Source organism: Pleurodeles waltl, chromosome 11 (assembly GCF_031143425.1).
Source record: "Pleurodeles waltl isolate 20211129_DDA chromosome 11, aPleWal1.hap1.20221129, whole genome shotgun sequence".
NCBI classification, from domain to species: domain Eukaryota; kingdom Metazoa; phylum Chordata; class Amphibia; order Caudata; family Salamandridae; genus Pleurodeles; species Pleurodeles waltl.
Window position 1 is genome coordinate 533,276,448 of NC_090450.1, and position 18,171 is coordinate 533,294,618.

The 18,171-nt window shown below is 42.4% G+C and overlaps 1 protein-coding gene across 1 annotated transcript in view; it reads right to left on the reverse strand.

Moving 5' to 3' along the window:
- Positions 1 to 18,171, reverse strand: part of RASA2 (RAS p21 protein activator 2) — a 461,891-nt gene that overhangs the window by 47,226 nt on the left and 396,494 nt on the right. Inside the window, exon 22 of the mRNA XM_069213940.1 lies at positions 16,802 to 16,905. Coding sequence (XP_069070041.1) covers positions 16,802 to 16,905 — 104 coding nt within the window. The remainder of the gene's footprint in view (positions 1 to 16,801; positions 16,906 to 18,171) is intronic.

Genomic DNA, 18,171 nt, shown 5'->3' on the forward strand with positions numbered 1-18,171 from the left:
TTGAATAAATACTTCCTGCATTCTTTTGCCCTCTAGTCATTTTAACAGCATGTTTCACCAATCCCACATAATTGCATTCACCCATCGGCTAACATCCGTACAAAATATCTCCGGCAATGAGCCCCCTTGAGGAGCCCATCGGGCATTGCAGTGCCAGCCTGACGAGGAGCAAAGCCCGATGATGAAGCATGTCACTATTTGGTGAGTGAGGGCTCTAGTTCCTGATCTAGGATCTTCTCTGGGACCTGCTTGTCTTTCCCATACTGGGATTAATTCTCACTCTGTTTTTTTATGGAACTGTGCATTCATTGTTGTGTAAAATGAGATATGACTGACAAAAACAGTCAAGAGAAGTTCTTGAGGTAGGACACTGGGTGCTGAGTAAGGAAAGTTAAGTACAGATTCTCTATGCCTGTACAGATGGACAAGGTCCGTAAGGGTGCTGCACCGATTGTGGGCAAATAATGTGGGAATAAAAGACAGCTAGTAAACCTAGAGCAGGCCAACATCATACATAAAAAGATAGTTTTTGTTTCCGACTGGGCAGAGTGTGAGTAGACAAAACAGAATCAAGCAATAATTTTAAGGGTGTCCATATACCTGTTAATGAGAATGTTTCTGCAACTGTGTCAAACAGGCTTACTAGTCAGAATGATGTCAAGAGAATGGTGGGACCTCACATTAGAAAATGTCCCAAGAGATGTGATGTTTTTGGTAGATATCGATTGGATATGTCATGTTAGTTATGTGTTTAAATATCTTAATAGTCATTGAAGTTAGACAATTTAAGGTAACTACTGTCTAGTGTAGTTATGTATTTATTTAATTACTTTTTTTTAAAGGGGGAAGGTGATGTATTGGGTATTGTGTGGTAACAGAATGCGATGTGTTATGCTTTAAGATAGGGCACTCATGTATTTCACAAACGGTGTCAGGATTCTGATTGAGGCAGCCAGTTGCTGTCAGGATCCAGGCTGGCCAGACATTTCACGTCATGGGTGAATTTCTTGTGGAATAAGCCTGTTAAATCTTAACTGCAGTCTGAGGCTCTTTTATCACAACCATCCTTCTTCAGTGGTGCTAAAGTTGATGTGTTGTTGAAAACATCAGAAGACTGATTACTATTAGGCTTTGTGGCATCACAGTTTAAGGATTCCCCTCCTCCCCCATTTTTCACAAAATTAAAAAAAATAGAACTGATAACTTCTACATAAATGTTTGCCTATCCTAAAATTGCATCTGTAATAATAATCAGGAGTGCTTGTAACAAAATGCATTGAGTTAGCCAAGATTCGGTCTCGCAGTGTAATATATTAATTTCATGTAAATTGAAATGCATTTTACATAGTTCATTCAGAAGTATGATTCAGCAGAGCAGGCACAGTTAACAAGCTGCAAGTTCGACACATTGTCCAACTATGCCAACAATGCAGGACAAAAAAAAAGCCTTACGGTTCCAAACACTGCAGGAAGAACACTGGTCTCAATGAGCAGGTGTGCTCTAAATTGCCAAATGCAGCACCAATGAGATAAACTGACAGACTACTACCAAACATCCCCTTTTATAGAGTTGACATGGCTATCCTCCATGCAGGCCTCTGGATAGTGTCTGGTATGGCTCCAAAGCATGAAGACCTCCTGTATCCAGACACCTTAGGAAAATCACTGGTCTACATGCACAAAGTACAGCAACAATAAGGTAAGGGAAATATTACTTACCCAGTACACATCTATTCGTGGCATGTAGTGTAGATTCACATGCTTTGCATAAGTTTGCCATCTAGTGTTGCGCTTGGAGTGTTGCAAGTTGTTTTTGTTTGGGGAATCTTTTCAAGTCACGAGATTGAGTGACTCCTCCTCTCTGTGATAGTGCACACGGGCATCGAGTCCTTTGTTAAGATTGTTTTTCCGCAGGCGGGTGCGGTGAGGAATATATATATTAGCAAAAAGGATGTCCATGAAGTATATATACAATATTTGTAGAATAATTCTACTACAATGACCACAGACTTCCGGGGAGGAGGGAGAGCACATGTGAATCCACAGCACTACATGCCACAAATAGATGTTTACTCGGAAAGTAACATTTTCCATTCTATGGTATGTGTGGCTGTAGATACACATGTTTTGCATAAACTGTAAAGCAGTCCCTTCCAAGTAAGCAGTGGCTAGCCTGTAGGAGTTGGAGTAGCCTGAAAACATGTCCTGAGCACTTCCTGGCCAACATTTGCTTGCTAGCGAGCTAAAACATATACACAATAGTGTTTAGAGAATGAGTGTGGTGTAGACCAAGTAGCAGCGTTACAAATATCTGCTACTGGAATGCTTCCAAAAAAGCCATAGAAGCACCTTTTTTTCTGGTAGAATGTGCTCTTGGAGCTGTAGGTAAATGTCTTTTAGCTTTAAGTTAGCAAGTCTTAATAAACTTGACTATCCATCTAGCTATCCCAGTTTTTGAAATTGGATTACATATGTGAAGCATTGAAAATGCTACAAAAAGCGGTTTAGATTTTCTAAAACTTTTAGTCCTATCAATGTAATACATAAAAGCTCCTTTAACATCTTGTGTGTGCACAGCTCTTTCAGCGACTGAGTCTGCCTGTGAGAAAAAAAAACAGGTAACTCAATGGATTGGTTAGTTTGAAATGGTGAAACTACTTTTGGGAGAAATGTAGGGTTTGTCGTAAGTACTACTCTATCTTTATGAACTTGGAAGAAAGGTTCTTCTAAAGTGAAAGCTTTTATTTCACTTACATGCCTTAAGGACATGATAGCCACTAAAAAGGCAACTTTCCATGAAAGAAATTGCAAAGAGCAGGAGTGCATGGGTTCAAAAGGTGGACACATAAGCCTAGTAAGGACAAGATTAAGGTTCCATATTGGAGTTGGAGAAACCCTGGGTGGAATGACTCTTAAGGCCTTGCATAAAGGCTTTGATTACTGGAATTCTGAATAAAGAAATATGTTGTCTGTTTTGTGGGTAAGCAGCTGTGGCTGCTAAATGAAGTCAAATAGATGAGTATGCTAAATTTGTCTTTTGTAAATGTAGCCGGCAACAAAGAATGTCTTGAACTGATGCATGGAGTGGATCAATGTGTTTAGGTTGACAGTAGCATGCAAAACGTTTCCGTTTTGTAACATAACACTGTCCAGTTATAGGTTTACCAGCCTCTCTAAGAATAATCATACATTCAGATGGGGGATGTAAATATCCAAACACTATGCATTTCAATAAATAACTTTATTTTGGCTAAAAAGAAAAGTATCCAATAAAACAGCATACCATAATCATATAATAAAATAGTTAAAAAGTAGAAAAGAAGGGTGCCACATAATACATTGAAAAGCCATGACAATATATAAGAGCAATACAGGACCGATATCAAATTTTAGAAACATAAGAACCTTTCTATCTTAATTCCACTTGATAATCTACTTCTATCTGGAGTAATTTTGGTCTAAAATAGATTATTAAAACACACAATTATGAGAGCAATACGGGACGGACATCAAGTTTTAGAAAACTAAAAACCTTTCTATCTTAATTTTGCTAGATAATCTACTTCTGCCTGGAATAATTTTGGTTTGCCAATCAGTCAGCAAGGTTTTCTCTAGTTCTTATAGCCCATGCGCTTTGGAGATATCTTGCGACTGCAAAAACTACCTTGTCGCTTGTATCGCTTGCCAAAATTCTTAAGGATGTATTGTATTTCCTTATCCCCATTGATCTACATAGAGGAATAATCCACTTCTTCCTAGAAGCCAGATATCTGGGACAGAAGAACATGAAGTGTGCAAGTGTCTCCGGTTGCTCGTGACAAAAATGACAAAAACTCAGGTTATAATATTCCTTACTCCACCTTGCAGTGAATGTCTTGAGTGGCAAAATCCCTAGCCTAAATTTAATAAAAAGGCTTTTAGTGTAGGGAGGATTTATGTTGTCCATGTAGGCCTCAAATTTGGGACTACACTTATGATCTAAAAACTGTAGTGTCCTACTGCCTTGGGGCTTTTTGGTCCAGATTTGCACCAAGATAGTCTCCCAGTAGCACCGCCTTATGCGTACTTTTGCTTCCTTGGTTAGATTACAAGGATCTCTCCACACCTCCTCCATTTTGATGAATTTTTCATATCTCTGATGTATTTGAACCAAGGAATTTTTTATACGCCACCATCCGCTAAAAGCTCAGCTGCTGCTGCTTGATAGGTGGACAAATATTCAGATGTCCAAAGACGAACCCAATACATAAGGGGTCTTAGGGCAATTTCATAGTGAATCTCATTTAGAGCTAAATCAAATCTGAGGGGTGTGAGAGGAGTACTCATCGGCAACCTCAAAAAGTTGTGCATAAAGCGATTTTCTACAGTTGTCAAACTTCTGGAATTACAGTACCTCCATAACTCAGGACGATAAATTGAAGCAGCCACTGCCGCTGCCTTATATACTGTAATGGCAGGTGAGACTTCCCTTTCCGAGATGCTGGCAATTTTCCTCCCTATCACAGCTGACCTCTGCCGGAGGACAGACAAACTCTTCCCAATCTGTGCCGACCAATGTTGGTCATCCGCTAGTCTAATCCCCAAATAGTCAAATTGGCTAACTCTCTCTACCAGTTGTCCAGCTATGGTCATTTTCCCCCTGAATGACTTGTGCGGGTTAAAGGCCATAAACTTGGTCTTAGTTGGATTTATTTCAAGGCCCCTCTTGGCACAGAAATTAGAAAAAGCATCAAGTTAATTTTGTAGGCCCACTGGAGTTCTTGAAATCAATAGAGTATCGTTCGCAAACATTAAAATGGGGACAGGGACTCCTGCTAGCTTCGGGGCATCATGGTTACAATGCATCAGCTGGTCTACCACACCGTTGATATAGAGGTTAAACAGTGTGGGAGCCAAAACACACCCCTGTCTGACCCCTCTATCAACGGGTATGGCTTCTGTCAGATCTCCACCTTGAGACCAGCGTACCTGCGCATAAGTACCCTCATGGAAATACTTTATCAATCTCAGCAATTCTTTATCAAGTTCGTAGGTCTCCAAACCATTCCACAATAAGTCCCGTGGGACCATTTCAAAGGCGGCTTTTAAATCAATAAAGGCCACATACAAGTGGCTCTTATTGAGTGTCGGGTATTTCCAACAAAGGAGATTAAACCTGAATGCCTGGTCTACTGTACTCACTCCTTTCCTGAATCCTGCCTGAAAATTGGAGAGGATCTGAAAGTCCTCCATCCAGGTCTGCAGTCTAGCCAGGACCTGCTTACAGAATACTTTTTGGCTCACATCAATTAAACTTATTGGTCTGTAATTAGTTGGTAATTCCCTTGACCCCTTTTTAAAAACAGGAACTATGATTGCTCCTTGCCATGTAGGGGGAAGCCCACCACCCCTCAGAATCTCGTCACTAAGTGCATTTAGATATAAAGACCAAGTTCTGGGTCGAGACAAATACAAGTCTCCTGGGATACCATCTAGCCCAGGAGCCTTTCCTTTGCGTAATGTTTGAAGAGCCAAAGTTATTTCTTTTAGGGAAAAAAAGACCAGATCAAAATTGGGTGAAATAGCTGCCCCAGAAGTTGGTGTATAAGAAATAGAAGACCCCTCTGGTGTTGGTGGAGGAACAGTAATGCAGCTAGTCTGAGCCGCTCTGTACAGATTTCCGAAATGTAACACCCAAATTTCTGGCTGGATTGCTGGATAGCTCTCCACGTTTTGGGAACGTCCTTTTTCTGCAACTAATTTCCAAAACAGTTTTGTATCCTTCTCATGGAGAGCATCTACCAAAGCATTCCAATATTTGGTTTCCCACTCTTTTTTGGCATTTTTCAATGTTGTTTTATATACAGTCCTGGTTGCTCTTATCTCTCGGCGACTCCCTACCTTCAGTGCTCCCAATAGCTGTGTTTTTGCCTGTCGGCAGGAGCTAGAAAATCATCTCAATGGTCTATCCCTAGTTTCTACCCGCCTCCTTACTACCTGGAAATGTGGTCTTAACCGGCTGACCAAGGTACCATGCAAATTAATCAGGTCAACCAGTGCAAAGTCAATGTACTTCAGGGGAAGAAGCGTCGATATAACTACTTTATATATTGATATCTGAAAATTTACATCTTCTGCCACCATTTCCCATCTCACGTTTTTATGATCATTTGTCGCGATTAAAACGATACCCTTCACCCATTTAGTCAGTGTGCTACAATTAAATGTGGAATTTAAGAAAGATGTACAGAGAGCTTGGTGGTCACTATCGTCTTGTGGAAAGACAGCCATATCAATAAGAGTTCCAGAGTATGTCGTCTACTAAAATATAGTCTAGGTGGCTCGAATATGATCCTTTTCTATATGTAGGCAACGCCGGAGTATCCGACTTCGTATTCCCATTTACTATTCTTAGCCTCATTGTTTTTATTAGTTTCTCAAGTAGATCTGATGCTCCCCCTGTTTTCTTTGTTGCGACCTGGACTGGGCCTGATCTATACCAGGGGTCTGCAAACTGGATTCCTTCTTGCTGGTAATCATCCTTACAACTCATTTGCATATTTTAGTCTCCTACAACAATTAAGCCCTGCCCCCCTGGTAAATGGTTCAAAAGTTCTGTGAGAAAATTTACCAGAGCAATCTCTGTGCTTTGTGGGCCGGGTCTAATGTATATATTTACAAATAATATGCGAATAGGCCCCCTTGGACTGCTAAGTTCAACCTCCACAGCTAATATATCTCTAGTGGGGTTAAATAGCTCCTTTGATTTGGGGAACAGATCGTGCTTTAGCCAAGTTATCAAACCCTTTGATGCCCTACCAGATGGGCCTTCTGGAAGGTCCAGTAACCTGCTCTATAAATCATAGAAGGGGCCCATGACTCCTGCAATAGAATAATATGATGTTGATCTCTGAAGCTGCACCACTCTGGATTGGATGTTTTTGATAGCACACCTGCCACATTCCAGGATAAAAATTTTATTAGGGGATCCTTACCGTCTCCAGTATTTTGCAATCTCTCTTTGGTCTTATTTATAAAGGATGCTACTCCGCAGTCCCTCTCTTCTACTTGGCCATTGCAATGTATTCCTACCTCTGCTCCCACAATGCCCAGTGACAGATTGCTTAGAGCACAGGGTTCCAGAACCCTTTTAGTGAGTACATCATCCCTCCCTACCTTCACTATGGGGGCTTTACGTCAATCCACAGTTGAAATTGGGCTACTCCTACGGCCCCACCTTGAGGTACATGTACTGGAAAGCAGTAGATTATTAGGGTTGCTTCTAAAGAACAAGTTGGCCATTAATGGCGGGATCGTTTGGGTAAGAATCACTTGCGATAAGGTACCAGGTCTCAATCTTTGCTCGAGTGCTAGAAGACCCTTTACTAGGCTCTGGCTGTTTAATTTGAACCCTATGAGGTCTGTTTCTGAGCTATCACGTGAGTATCTCTGGGCAGTAACTATATCATCCCGTATAACGGGCCTACATTTCTTTACACTAGTGAATTACTTTATTTTTAAGTGAGTCCCCTTGTTCTTTTGATTCATAATTTAACTTTGGAATGTTCATCATATATACATCATACTGGCTATGCTTAATCTGACTTGACAAAGTACTCCTTGGGGGGTCTTTATTGCTATTATCTAAAAGCTTATTTCTGTTCACCTCATGGTTTGCCCCTCTTATCAAATTAGTATCACATATATTTAAATTAGCAATCTCAGGGGCTGCACAATCTTCCCGTTGGCAGTTTTGTGATGCCACTCCGGCTCTCTTTCCCCTATGTTTTCCTGCCGTAGATATTTCAATTTGCTGGGTTTGCATAGATAGAGAGTTAAACTCAGATTTAAGAGAGGATTTCCTTATATCCCCAATTACGGCAGTTATGCCGTCCAACTTCTCGTGTATCATGTGACTGAAGGATGTGAGATACTCTCTTAAGCTCACTATCTCTGCTCTTATTTGTACTAGCTGTGCCTCAACAGGACGTTCCCCCTGAGTGACTAAGTGTGTTAATGCCTACTCAGCTTCCCATGGTACGCTCTTCTCTATACTGGAGGTTGCCAGGGAGACAAGGGGTAAAAAACGATTAGAACAATTTATGAGCGGAGACACGCTGTCCTGCTGATTGGACACGATCGGTTTGGGGGGGCTCTATAAAGTTAGCAGGGATTTCTGGTATAATAGACTCCAACTGAGTCCCCCTTGGTAATTCTGGCAGCACCTCTCTGTTCGCAGGGGTAAAGAAAGACTTTATATCTTTAGTTGCAACGCCAATCCCTCTCTTAGAGGACTTGCAAGGTTTGGTGGTTAGCAAGCTCTCTACTTCCTCTATTAGATCGTCAATTTGGGTCAGTGTGCAGTTTTCAGCAGCATGTCAGGGTAGTTTCTTCGCCCCTCAATGCCCAGTGGGATTACCGCTAGCTTTACTTTTCCCCATCCTGGTAAAATTATTAAGATTTCTCAAGGATAAATATAGCGGGGAAAGAAAACCAAGAGAATGGGCCCTGCCCTGTCTCTTCCTGTCAATGACTGGCAAAGGACGGGCCCGCCCGGGCACGTCCCGCAAAGCGGGAGCGCAAAGTTCCGTTTATTGGGGCTTGGACCTGCCCCCAGCCGCCACAAGGAAGATCCGGCGCATCCCGCGAAGCGGGAGCGCAAAGTTCAGTTTATCGGGGCTTGGACCCACCCCCAGCCGCCACAAGGAAGATCCGGCGCGTCCCACGAAGCGGAAGTGCAAAGTTCAGTTTATCAGGGCTTGGACCTGCCCCCAGCCGCCAGAAGGAAGATCCGGCGCATCCCCAAACACTATGACTTCAGGAGCCATAGTGTTTTGGGGTCTGGATGTCTGATTTGACCACGCTTCTCAGTCAAAAGGTCTGGTCTGTCGGGACGTTTTTGGTGGGGAACCCCAGACAGATCCATGTGGAGGCTACAAGGATCATGGGAAATGATGTTTTTCTCAGTTTGCGAACTAGAAATGGAATGAGTAGGAGTGGCAGAAAAGCGTAAGCAAATATCCTTGACCAATTCATCCATTGAGTATTGCTCTTACACTGAGGGTGTGGGTATCTGGACGCTACGTTTCAGCATTTTAAATTTTTCTGCGGTGGCGAAGAGCTCTATTTGTGGTATTCCCCACAGGTGAAAGTATTGGTGAAGTACTTCTGGATGAAGTTCCCATTTGTGGACTTGTTGATGCATCCTGCTTAGGAAGTCTGCAAACTGATTGTCCATTCCTGGGAGATATTCTGCCAGTAACTGAATGTGACTGTGAATTACCCATTTCCAAATTGTCTGAGCAAGAAGGGACAATTGAGACAAATGTGTCCCCTGTCCCCCACCTTTCCGGTTCCTGAAGATAATACATGGATGTCATGTCTGTATGGACTAGAATAACTTTGTAGGAAAGTTGTGGCAGCAATGCTTTGAGCCCTAGAAAGACTGCTAGTAACTCCAAATAGTTGATGTGATAGGTTTGTTTATTAGGATCCCATCTGCCTTGTATTGTAAGGCTGTTGAGATGAGCCCCCAACCTAACTATTATGCATCTGTAGTGAGAGTGATCTGAGACACAGGTTCTTAGATGGGCTGCCCCTTGAAGAGGTTGATGGGATTCCACCATTGCAGAGAGTGGTGAGTCTGGTGGTCCCACAACACTAGATCCTGGAGATGACCCTGTGACTGAGACCACTGACGATATAGACACTGCTGTAAGGGACGCATGTGTAGTCTGGCATGAGGTACGATGGCAGTGCATGAAGCCATCATTCCTAATAGCTGTATCACTACTCTCACTGTGTAAGTGTCGTTCTCCGGTAATTGAGACAGAAGAGTTTGAAAGGCTAGAATGTGAGTTAGGTTTGGATATGCCAACCCTGAGTATTGAGAATTGCTCCCAGATAAGGCTGTATTTGTGAGGATTGGAGATGGGATTTGAGAAAGTTGAATGTGTATCCCAGTGTGTGTAGAAGATTTACTGTGTACGGAGTAGGATTCTGACATTGTTGGATGGTATTTACCTTGACGACCCAGTCGTCCAAGTATGGGAAGATGTGAAAATGTTGTCTTCTGAGGAATGCGGCAACTACTACTAGACATTTTGTGAATACTCTGGGAGCGGTTGTTACCCTGAATGGTAAAACCATGAATTGATAGTGGTTCCCTGTTATGACAAATCTGAGGTATTTGCAATGTGCTGGATGTATGGGAATGTGAAAGTAAGCATTCCCTTGAGATCGAAGGCTGAGGGGAATACCATCTTGAAGTGTGACCATATGGAAATGCTCTGAAAGGATGTATAGGTTGAGATCCAGAATTGGTCTTAGTGATCCATCTTTCTTTGGTATAAGGAAGTATGGGGAATATACTCCTAACACTTGTTGAGACAGGGGAACTAGTTCTATAGCCCCTTTGAGAAGAAGGGATTGTACCTCTTCTTTCAAAAGAATGAGATGATCACGTGAACGTTTGTGAACCGACTTGAAATATTTGGTGGAGTGGAAATGAGCTCTACACAATAACCATGTTGGATAATTGATAGAGCCCATTGATCTGTCGATATTTTGGACCATTGGGGATAGAAACTTGCTAGTTTTCCCCATACTGGAGAGGTGTGTTTTGGAGGAATCTGTAACCAGCCACTGCCATGTGCTTGAGGCAGAACCTCTAGAGGTGGATGCCTTACCTCTGCTTTTATTATTAGCGCCCCTGTAAGAGCCTCTGAAGGAACCTATAATGTAAAAGTGTGTTCCTTGTTTGGTTGGGAGGTAGAAGGCTTGGTAGATGATGTTCTGAAACCTCCCTTAAATTGCGGTCTACCCCTACTTAGCTTTAGCTGTCTCTGAATCTTTTTTCAGCTTGCAATGGTGGTATCAACCTCTGGTCCAAACAAGTGTTCTTTATCAAAAGGCATGTTGTGAACTGCCCGTTGTACTTCTGGCTTGAAGTCTGAACATCTCAGCCAAGCATGCTTTCTTGTAATAACACTGATGTTTACACCATGTGCTGCGGTATACGCTGAATCAACAGCACATCTAATAGAAGTGTTTGAGATGGCCTGCCCTTCAGAGACTATCTCCTGACCCCTTTTTTGACGTCCCTGTGGAAGGTACTGAAGCAGTTCTTCCATCACGTCCCAGTGGGCCCTATCATATCTTGCCAAAAGTGCCTGTGAATTTGCAATTCTCCAATGATTAGCAGCTTGTGCTGCTACTCTTTTCCTGTTGCATCAAGTATTTTGCTCTCTTTATCAGGAGGAGGAGCATCTCCTGTGGACTATCAGCATGCTTTTGTGCTGCACTTACGACTAGAGTGACAGGAGGTAGTTGTGATTAAATAAATACAGGATCTGACGGTGCTGCCTTGTACTTTGTGTCAACACTTGGGGTAATTACCCTTGTCCAAAGAGGTTCTTTAAAGATATCTGTGGAATGTCTAAGCATACCTGGCAGTATGGGTAGTAACTTACTCTTTTTGTGAGTGTTGGTCAATGTATCAAAGAGGAAATCCTCTTCAATAGGGTCAGTGTGCATATGTACGTTATGTTATGCAGCTGTTTGTACAATAACATGATTATAAGCTGTTGTACTTTCAGGGAGTGAAGGCCTTGCTGAATACAAATCAGGATCATTAGGGAGTATGGGATCTGGATCATAGAAATCCCATGGATCTACATCCTGTGGAATTTCACCTTATTCATCTCCATGAGGTGATGATGACCTTTGTGGAGAAAGTTGTAGCTGTATGAAAGATGTAGGAGTTTGTGATGGCCGTGGAGGAGTAAGAGGAAGTACAGGAGAGTGAGGTGGAGAAGGCTGCGGGTGATCTGGAGCCTTGTCTTTATCCTTAAAGACTTTTTTAGGAGGAGGAGCAGTGTCCAATGTCTTTTGAAAGGTAGGTCTCCTTTTAATTGGAACAGGAGGAGAAGCAATTATTTTCGCTGTTCCCTTCTGTATATGAATTTGCCGCTGTCGAGCGCCCATTAGTTCTAGAATTGGCTCCACTGGTGAAGTTGCTCCAGATGATAGAGTGGAGTGCTTGGAAGCCATTGTTCTTGGTTCTGAGGTTTTTGGAATGGAAGCCTTTTGTCGGATCGAATATATCAGCTTTGAAACTGATATGTAAGACTTCTTTCTCTGAGCCAAAATGCTTGGTCGAAAACTCAACTCGGCCTTCAGATTGTGTGGGATGCTTTTGAGTCTCTGGTCGATGCCAAAGATGCCTTGGCAATTTTCTGTGCTGAGCCGGAGGGCATAGCATCTGAATGTAACTTTTGGATCTGACCAAAGGCAGCGGGGGACTGACAACCAGTTAGATGTTTTTTCAAAGTCTTAAGGTGGGAAGTTAGTGCGATGTCCTCACATATTTTGCTGCCGGAATCGGCTGACTCTCGATGTCAGATTCGACGTCTGACTCAGAATCTCAGATGGAAAGAGCTTCTTGATGTCAGATTTCCTCCTGTGCATGTTCCTCTCCAAAGATGTTGGGAGTGTCGTCTGGTGTCTTCACACCATCTCTAACCGACACGCTCTTCTGTCCCGGAGACTCTTCTCTGAAAAGAGCTACAGGTGTTGCAGATCTCTTCTTTATGCTCTGGGGTCAAACACAAGTTACACATCAGATGTTGATCAGTGTGTGGGAATTTTGAATGGCATCAAGGATAGAACCTAAATGGACTGCGTTCCAACAGCCCTGCATATTTCCACAGCACTTGAAGGAGTAGGCCCAAGAAGGACACCTCAATGGGCGATGGACCGACCCCGACGCAGGAATTCAGATCGACTACTTTAAATTTGGAAAAATTCGCTGAAAGAAAGACAGAAGGGAAAGCTCGGGAGAGACCGTGCCGGGAAATACCGGGGCGAGAGGAAACACATCAGAACCAGACGGCAGAGAGAAAACAATCTAACAAAGGACTCGATGCCCATGCGCACTATTACCGAGAGGAAGAGTCACTCGATCTTGTGACTCGAAAAGATTCTTCAAACATAAACAACTTCCAACACTCCGAACCCAATGCTAGATGGCAGACTTATGCAAAGCATGTGTACCTAAAGCCACACATGCCATTGAACATTTACATTCTCTATACAAACGCTGCCTTTTGTACAGTGGGTGTGGCTACCTTCCACGTTGGACGGTGGAAGCACAAGATGTGGGTCCTTGGCACAAACCCTTCCATCTCTCTAGACTTGCAATAAGGGCAATTCAATCCCTCGTCAGATTTTTAAAAACAAATATTATTTAAGGTGACATTCTCTTGCAAGGTTATTGTCAGACATCGAGGAAAGTTGGTACCACATATTGCTCAGGCTTTCACATTTCAAAGACTTGAGAAAGAAGACAGGATTTTTTTCAGACAAGAGTTGGGTTCTTCTTAAGTATTCTTTCCATTTTGATGGCCAAGTTACACGAATCAATATGCAGCTAAATTAGTAGCAGTATGTACATGGAGCTTTCTACTGCCTTAAGGCAATAGTGAGGACTAGGTTATATGGAAGGAGACGAAACTAATGTCATGAGGCCGGTAACTGAGGACTAACTATAGTTATGGCTCATTTTCAGCACTCTAGAAATCAAAATGTCTTTGCCTTACATTGTTGTACATTGACATTGCTTTCATGCCATTGTTTTGAAACACTCTGTAATTTCAGTTGCTGTGCAGCCACTTTCCTTGGATTCTATCTGTACATTCTTCAACAGCTCAGTGGGCACAACAATTGCCAGGAATTGTTTTCTGACCATTCAGCAATCCTTCTCAGGCTTTTATAGACATAACACAGTAGCCCTTCATTGTATCAAGCTCATGTTATAAATTAGGTCCTGTAGCGTTTATTTTTAGAGAGGAGGATTCCAGCAGAGCCGACTCGTCTGGGGAAACGATGCCCTCCACCAGGATAACACTTCAGAGAAACCACCAAAGGTAAATTCGTAGCACCAAGAGAGCTACAGAGAACTGCCCACACATGAATGATTAAATATACATACATCGAACCACTGAAAAATGTACACCCATATGATAGTGAACTCTCCAGACATGTCAAAGCTCTGCCAAAAGACAAGGTAGCCCCTTCCATCCATTAGACCTAAGTCACCTGTACAGGCTGTTGACTACGATGAAAAACCACAAAAGCAGTGAAAGTGAGTCACAAATCCGAAAAGAAGAGTAACCCAGAAATGCATCCTTCCATATCAGAAGGAAGTGGGATATGGGCAGTGACAACTGTAGCATGGGGTAAAAGCAAGATGGTGAAAAAAACTGTAGTTGAAGACAGAAATATGTGAATTTTCAAAAGCCAGAAACTGATGTTTTTAGAAAAATTGTCAGATTTCCAAGGTGATTTTTGAGTGATAAGACATGTGGAGACTTCTTACTAATATGATCACTTTTGTGTCAGGGGCACTACAGCTGTGGCTGGCATGTATTACCTATGTATAGGCATTCCAAATTGCCAAAGCAATTATGCTACTGCTGGCAACTCTTCTGATGCACCGAGGTGGTCAATGCTGATAATCTTGGATCCATTACAACACTAATAATAATAGTAGCTTGTGAAGATTTTCGTTTAACATGATTAACTCTTATCACGCAAAAAGTTGGAGACACCAGGTGTTAGAAATAAAATACTTCTCCAAATAAAAACAAGTATTTGACTGTAAATAGATGTATTGACTTTACTGATTGCACACTGAGTTCTAAGTCGTGTTTGCTAACCTCTATTCCCCACTCCTCCCCAAGGTGGGCCTTTGACTGCTTGTCCACATCTACCACTGAGAGACAAATGCAGAAGGGGTACTTGGCCCAACTGCTCAGGACCCATAGTGAGTCGGCCCGTGATATCAGGAGTAAAAGGTGTCAACCACCATGGTTGGGCCCAGTAGCCCGTGTGCCTCATGTCCCCCTGAAAAGAGTTTTGGCACCCTGAATTTGACGCAAAATTTAATCTGCTTCTAACATGCTTGCCAGAGTAATGAACCAGAATCAAAATGCCTCTGTTTTAGAATAAACGTGTTATCTTAAGTGAAAAAACCTGAAATGTAACAATTTCCTACTGCAGGTACCACTAGATGTAGGGAGCAAGAGTAAATAAGGCAGATAAATGTGCCATTTCCAGCCACAATCTGTTAATTTCCATTCATATTGTGAAAACGTTTCCTTAAATAGATATTATGTACTTTGGCCATTCCCAGTTTTGTGTTTATTTTTGATATGTAAAGGAGACCCATCCCTAGTACTTACTCAACCACAATTTCTGCTTCTTTTCTTTAAAAAGTCCTGTCTCCATTACATGGCGTAGACCTCTATGTTATGGTGGATCCTCCTGTTCCCATTTATCTTTCCTCTCTGCGTACCTCCCAATTGTCTTTTTGGCTCTGTGCCTTGTAGCTTCCTTCACACACAGGCATTTCTTAACCACATACTCTACATCTCTCCAACTAATCTGCAGTACCACTCTTCTTCACCATCTTCCGTAGTCACTCATGTCCTGGAACACTATGTCCTCCCACTCTGTAGCATGGCCCTGTATCATGGTTCACTACAAATATTAACATGTAGTCATCCATGTTAACCTTTGACACCACATTTGGCTATACTTATGAAGAACAATAAGGCTCATCATTTTTATTCGAACTATTTTTACATGTCAATTTTCCCAGCCCCAGGAAGATACAGGCTACAAAATGCAAGACCCAAAGAAGACCAAACGTTATCAAAAATGAAACTGCGTTAGAGCCTGATCGGGGACCAGAGCAATAAACAGCACCAATCCTTGGTTGAAATTCAAAATCAAATCGATAAAACCAGAAAAGACGTCCTCTTGACAAGACGTCATAGGAAATCTTTCCAGATGCTCCAGCCAAAAAACTGGAGCCCAAAAAGGCGTGCTGGAGAGGAAAGGAGAATAATATTTTATTTATTGGTTAAGCAGATGCAAGCGAAGAAAAGACAACACCTAGCATCTAAAGCTACAACCAAATATTCTCTCTTGCAGTGTTTTCCAATCAACAATACAATACCCCCACAATCCCCCTCAAAAGGCATCAAGTTCTGGGGACACTGCAAAACGCTTTCTAAGGTGAAAACAAAACTAAAATGGTTCTGGATGCTGATGGGCTGCTTGGCAGGACAAACCAATGATCTGGTCAGTGCATGCCATCAGTTTTTAGCACCACAGCTGCTGAAAAGGATGTGGTGCATTTTACCATTTATTTTGACACAGAGAAGGACAACAAAGGCTCAATGGTATGTTGACAATGCTTGTTGTGCACAGTTATACAAAAGTATCTTGGTGCTACAGCTGACTTTCAGGAAAAGGCCGATGTCCTCTAAATAGCCTTGTAAATGGAGACGTCACAGGGTAAAAAAAGACAGGTACAGACCCTTTTTGAATTCTACGTAAAATTACTAATTCCTGAGACTGATGGGAGAAATGTATTTTACAAACAGTGGTAAGAAAATGTATGTAGGAAACAAGAATCATTTTCTGCCATGAGAAACACTATGGCATTTACTCTGACACACTCCTCGATGTATTAACTATCACTGAAATCTTACTGCTAAACAATGTAAACGTGGGTAGTATGTTACACAGTGTAGGGTGTATGGTTTTAACTGTGTTGTCTCTGCTTAGACCCTAACTTGGAAGTGTTTCCATGCTGTACCTGATGTCCACTGAAATGCAGTTATCGTGTATGGTGAATCAGTGACTGGTAATGTGATAGGTGAAGTGTGAGATATAGACAAAACTAAAAATATTTAGTGGGCTGTTCTGTAGGAGAAACACTAAGAGAAAGACTTAAGTTTTGGCATTTTCTTACCTTCCATCTTCTGAAGTTTAGGCATGCTTGAGGAAAAAAGGGAATAGATTCTTTCAGTTTCACGGTCCTCGTCTATATTTAACTGAATATTTGCTGGAATACCGCTGCAAAAATATATAATCGATGTTTAACATCGTTGTGACAGTATGAACAACAGTGTTTCTAGAACATTTGGCAACAGAACAAAACCACAAATAATAAACAAGCTAAAAACTATTGTACTTATGAACCACAGCATAGAGCAATACTGTCGAAATTTCATGAAGTGTCATAAATAAACTCTTATTTCTAGAAAATTAGGATGATAAAAGTAGACCACAAAAAGTAAAAATGGGTATGTTAAAGTAAGTTGTGGTGTCACCGAATCTCAGGATGGATTGCACATTTTTAACAAAGAAGCCAATAGGACAGGACTGCAAGCTGTGCCAACCTTGGCAGCTATATGCATCTGCGAAAGAGTGCTTGGTTCTACCAATACATCCCAACCGAGGTCGAAAGGTCTTACTGGCCTATAAAGCCTAGGCTTGCGGATTTACCTTCCCTCCGCTGCCAGCTATCCTCAACATCTCACATGCAATAACTCCAACCCTGCTGCATCATTTACTCCACATTCCAGTTTGTCAGTCTTTCCAAAGAAGATTTAGAGAATATTGTACTGTTGTGCTCACTCGTGGGTGGCATCTTTGGGCGCAGTGGCTCCCATCCTAAAACTGCAGGACAGGAGGGCTCCCGCAGGAAGATCGGTGTCGGGAGGTTGTTTCAGGCCTCTGGGTAATGCCTTTGCTGGGTTCTCTAACTTGACTTGGGGGTAGTCGGGCCCTGGTATAATCCTTAGGCCCTGGCAGAAACATCTGACAGCCTCTTGTGTATGCCATCTTGGAGCTCTGTGTAGTGTTCTTTAGATTCTGTTCCGCGCGCCGTGCGATGGTGATTCCAGCATGTTGGCGCGTGGAACAGAATCAGACTGAAAAGAGAAGCGGAGCGTGGAGGAGGCAGCGGCGGTTGCGGTGTCTCCCTCCCGGTCATATTTTAAATAAACAATTTTACTTCTTAACTCACCGCCTTGGCCCAGATCTTTTCACTGGCGACGAAGAGTGTAGTGCTGACCGGGAGGAGAGACAAGAGACAACAGAGGTTGATTTTTGGCACGTAGTGTCCCTGTAGGACAATTTTCTACGTGATTCTGGGGAGCAGCTATTTGACTTCGTGAGGCAGCAGCTCCATATGGTGATTAACGCCGTCCCAAGGCAAGGCAGCAGCAAGGATCATTGTGTTAGAGTGTTGCTTAGCAACAATGGAAAGCATTTCCTGAAGATTTTCTCAAAGGCAAGAATTGGTGGACTGTAGTTGCCTAGCAACCGTGAGTAGCT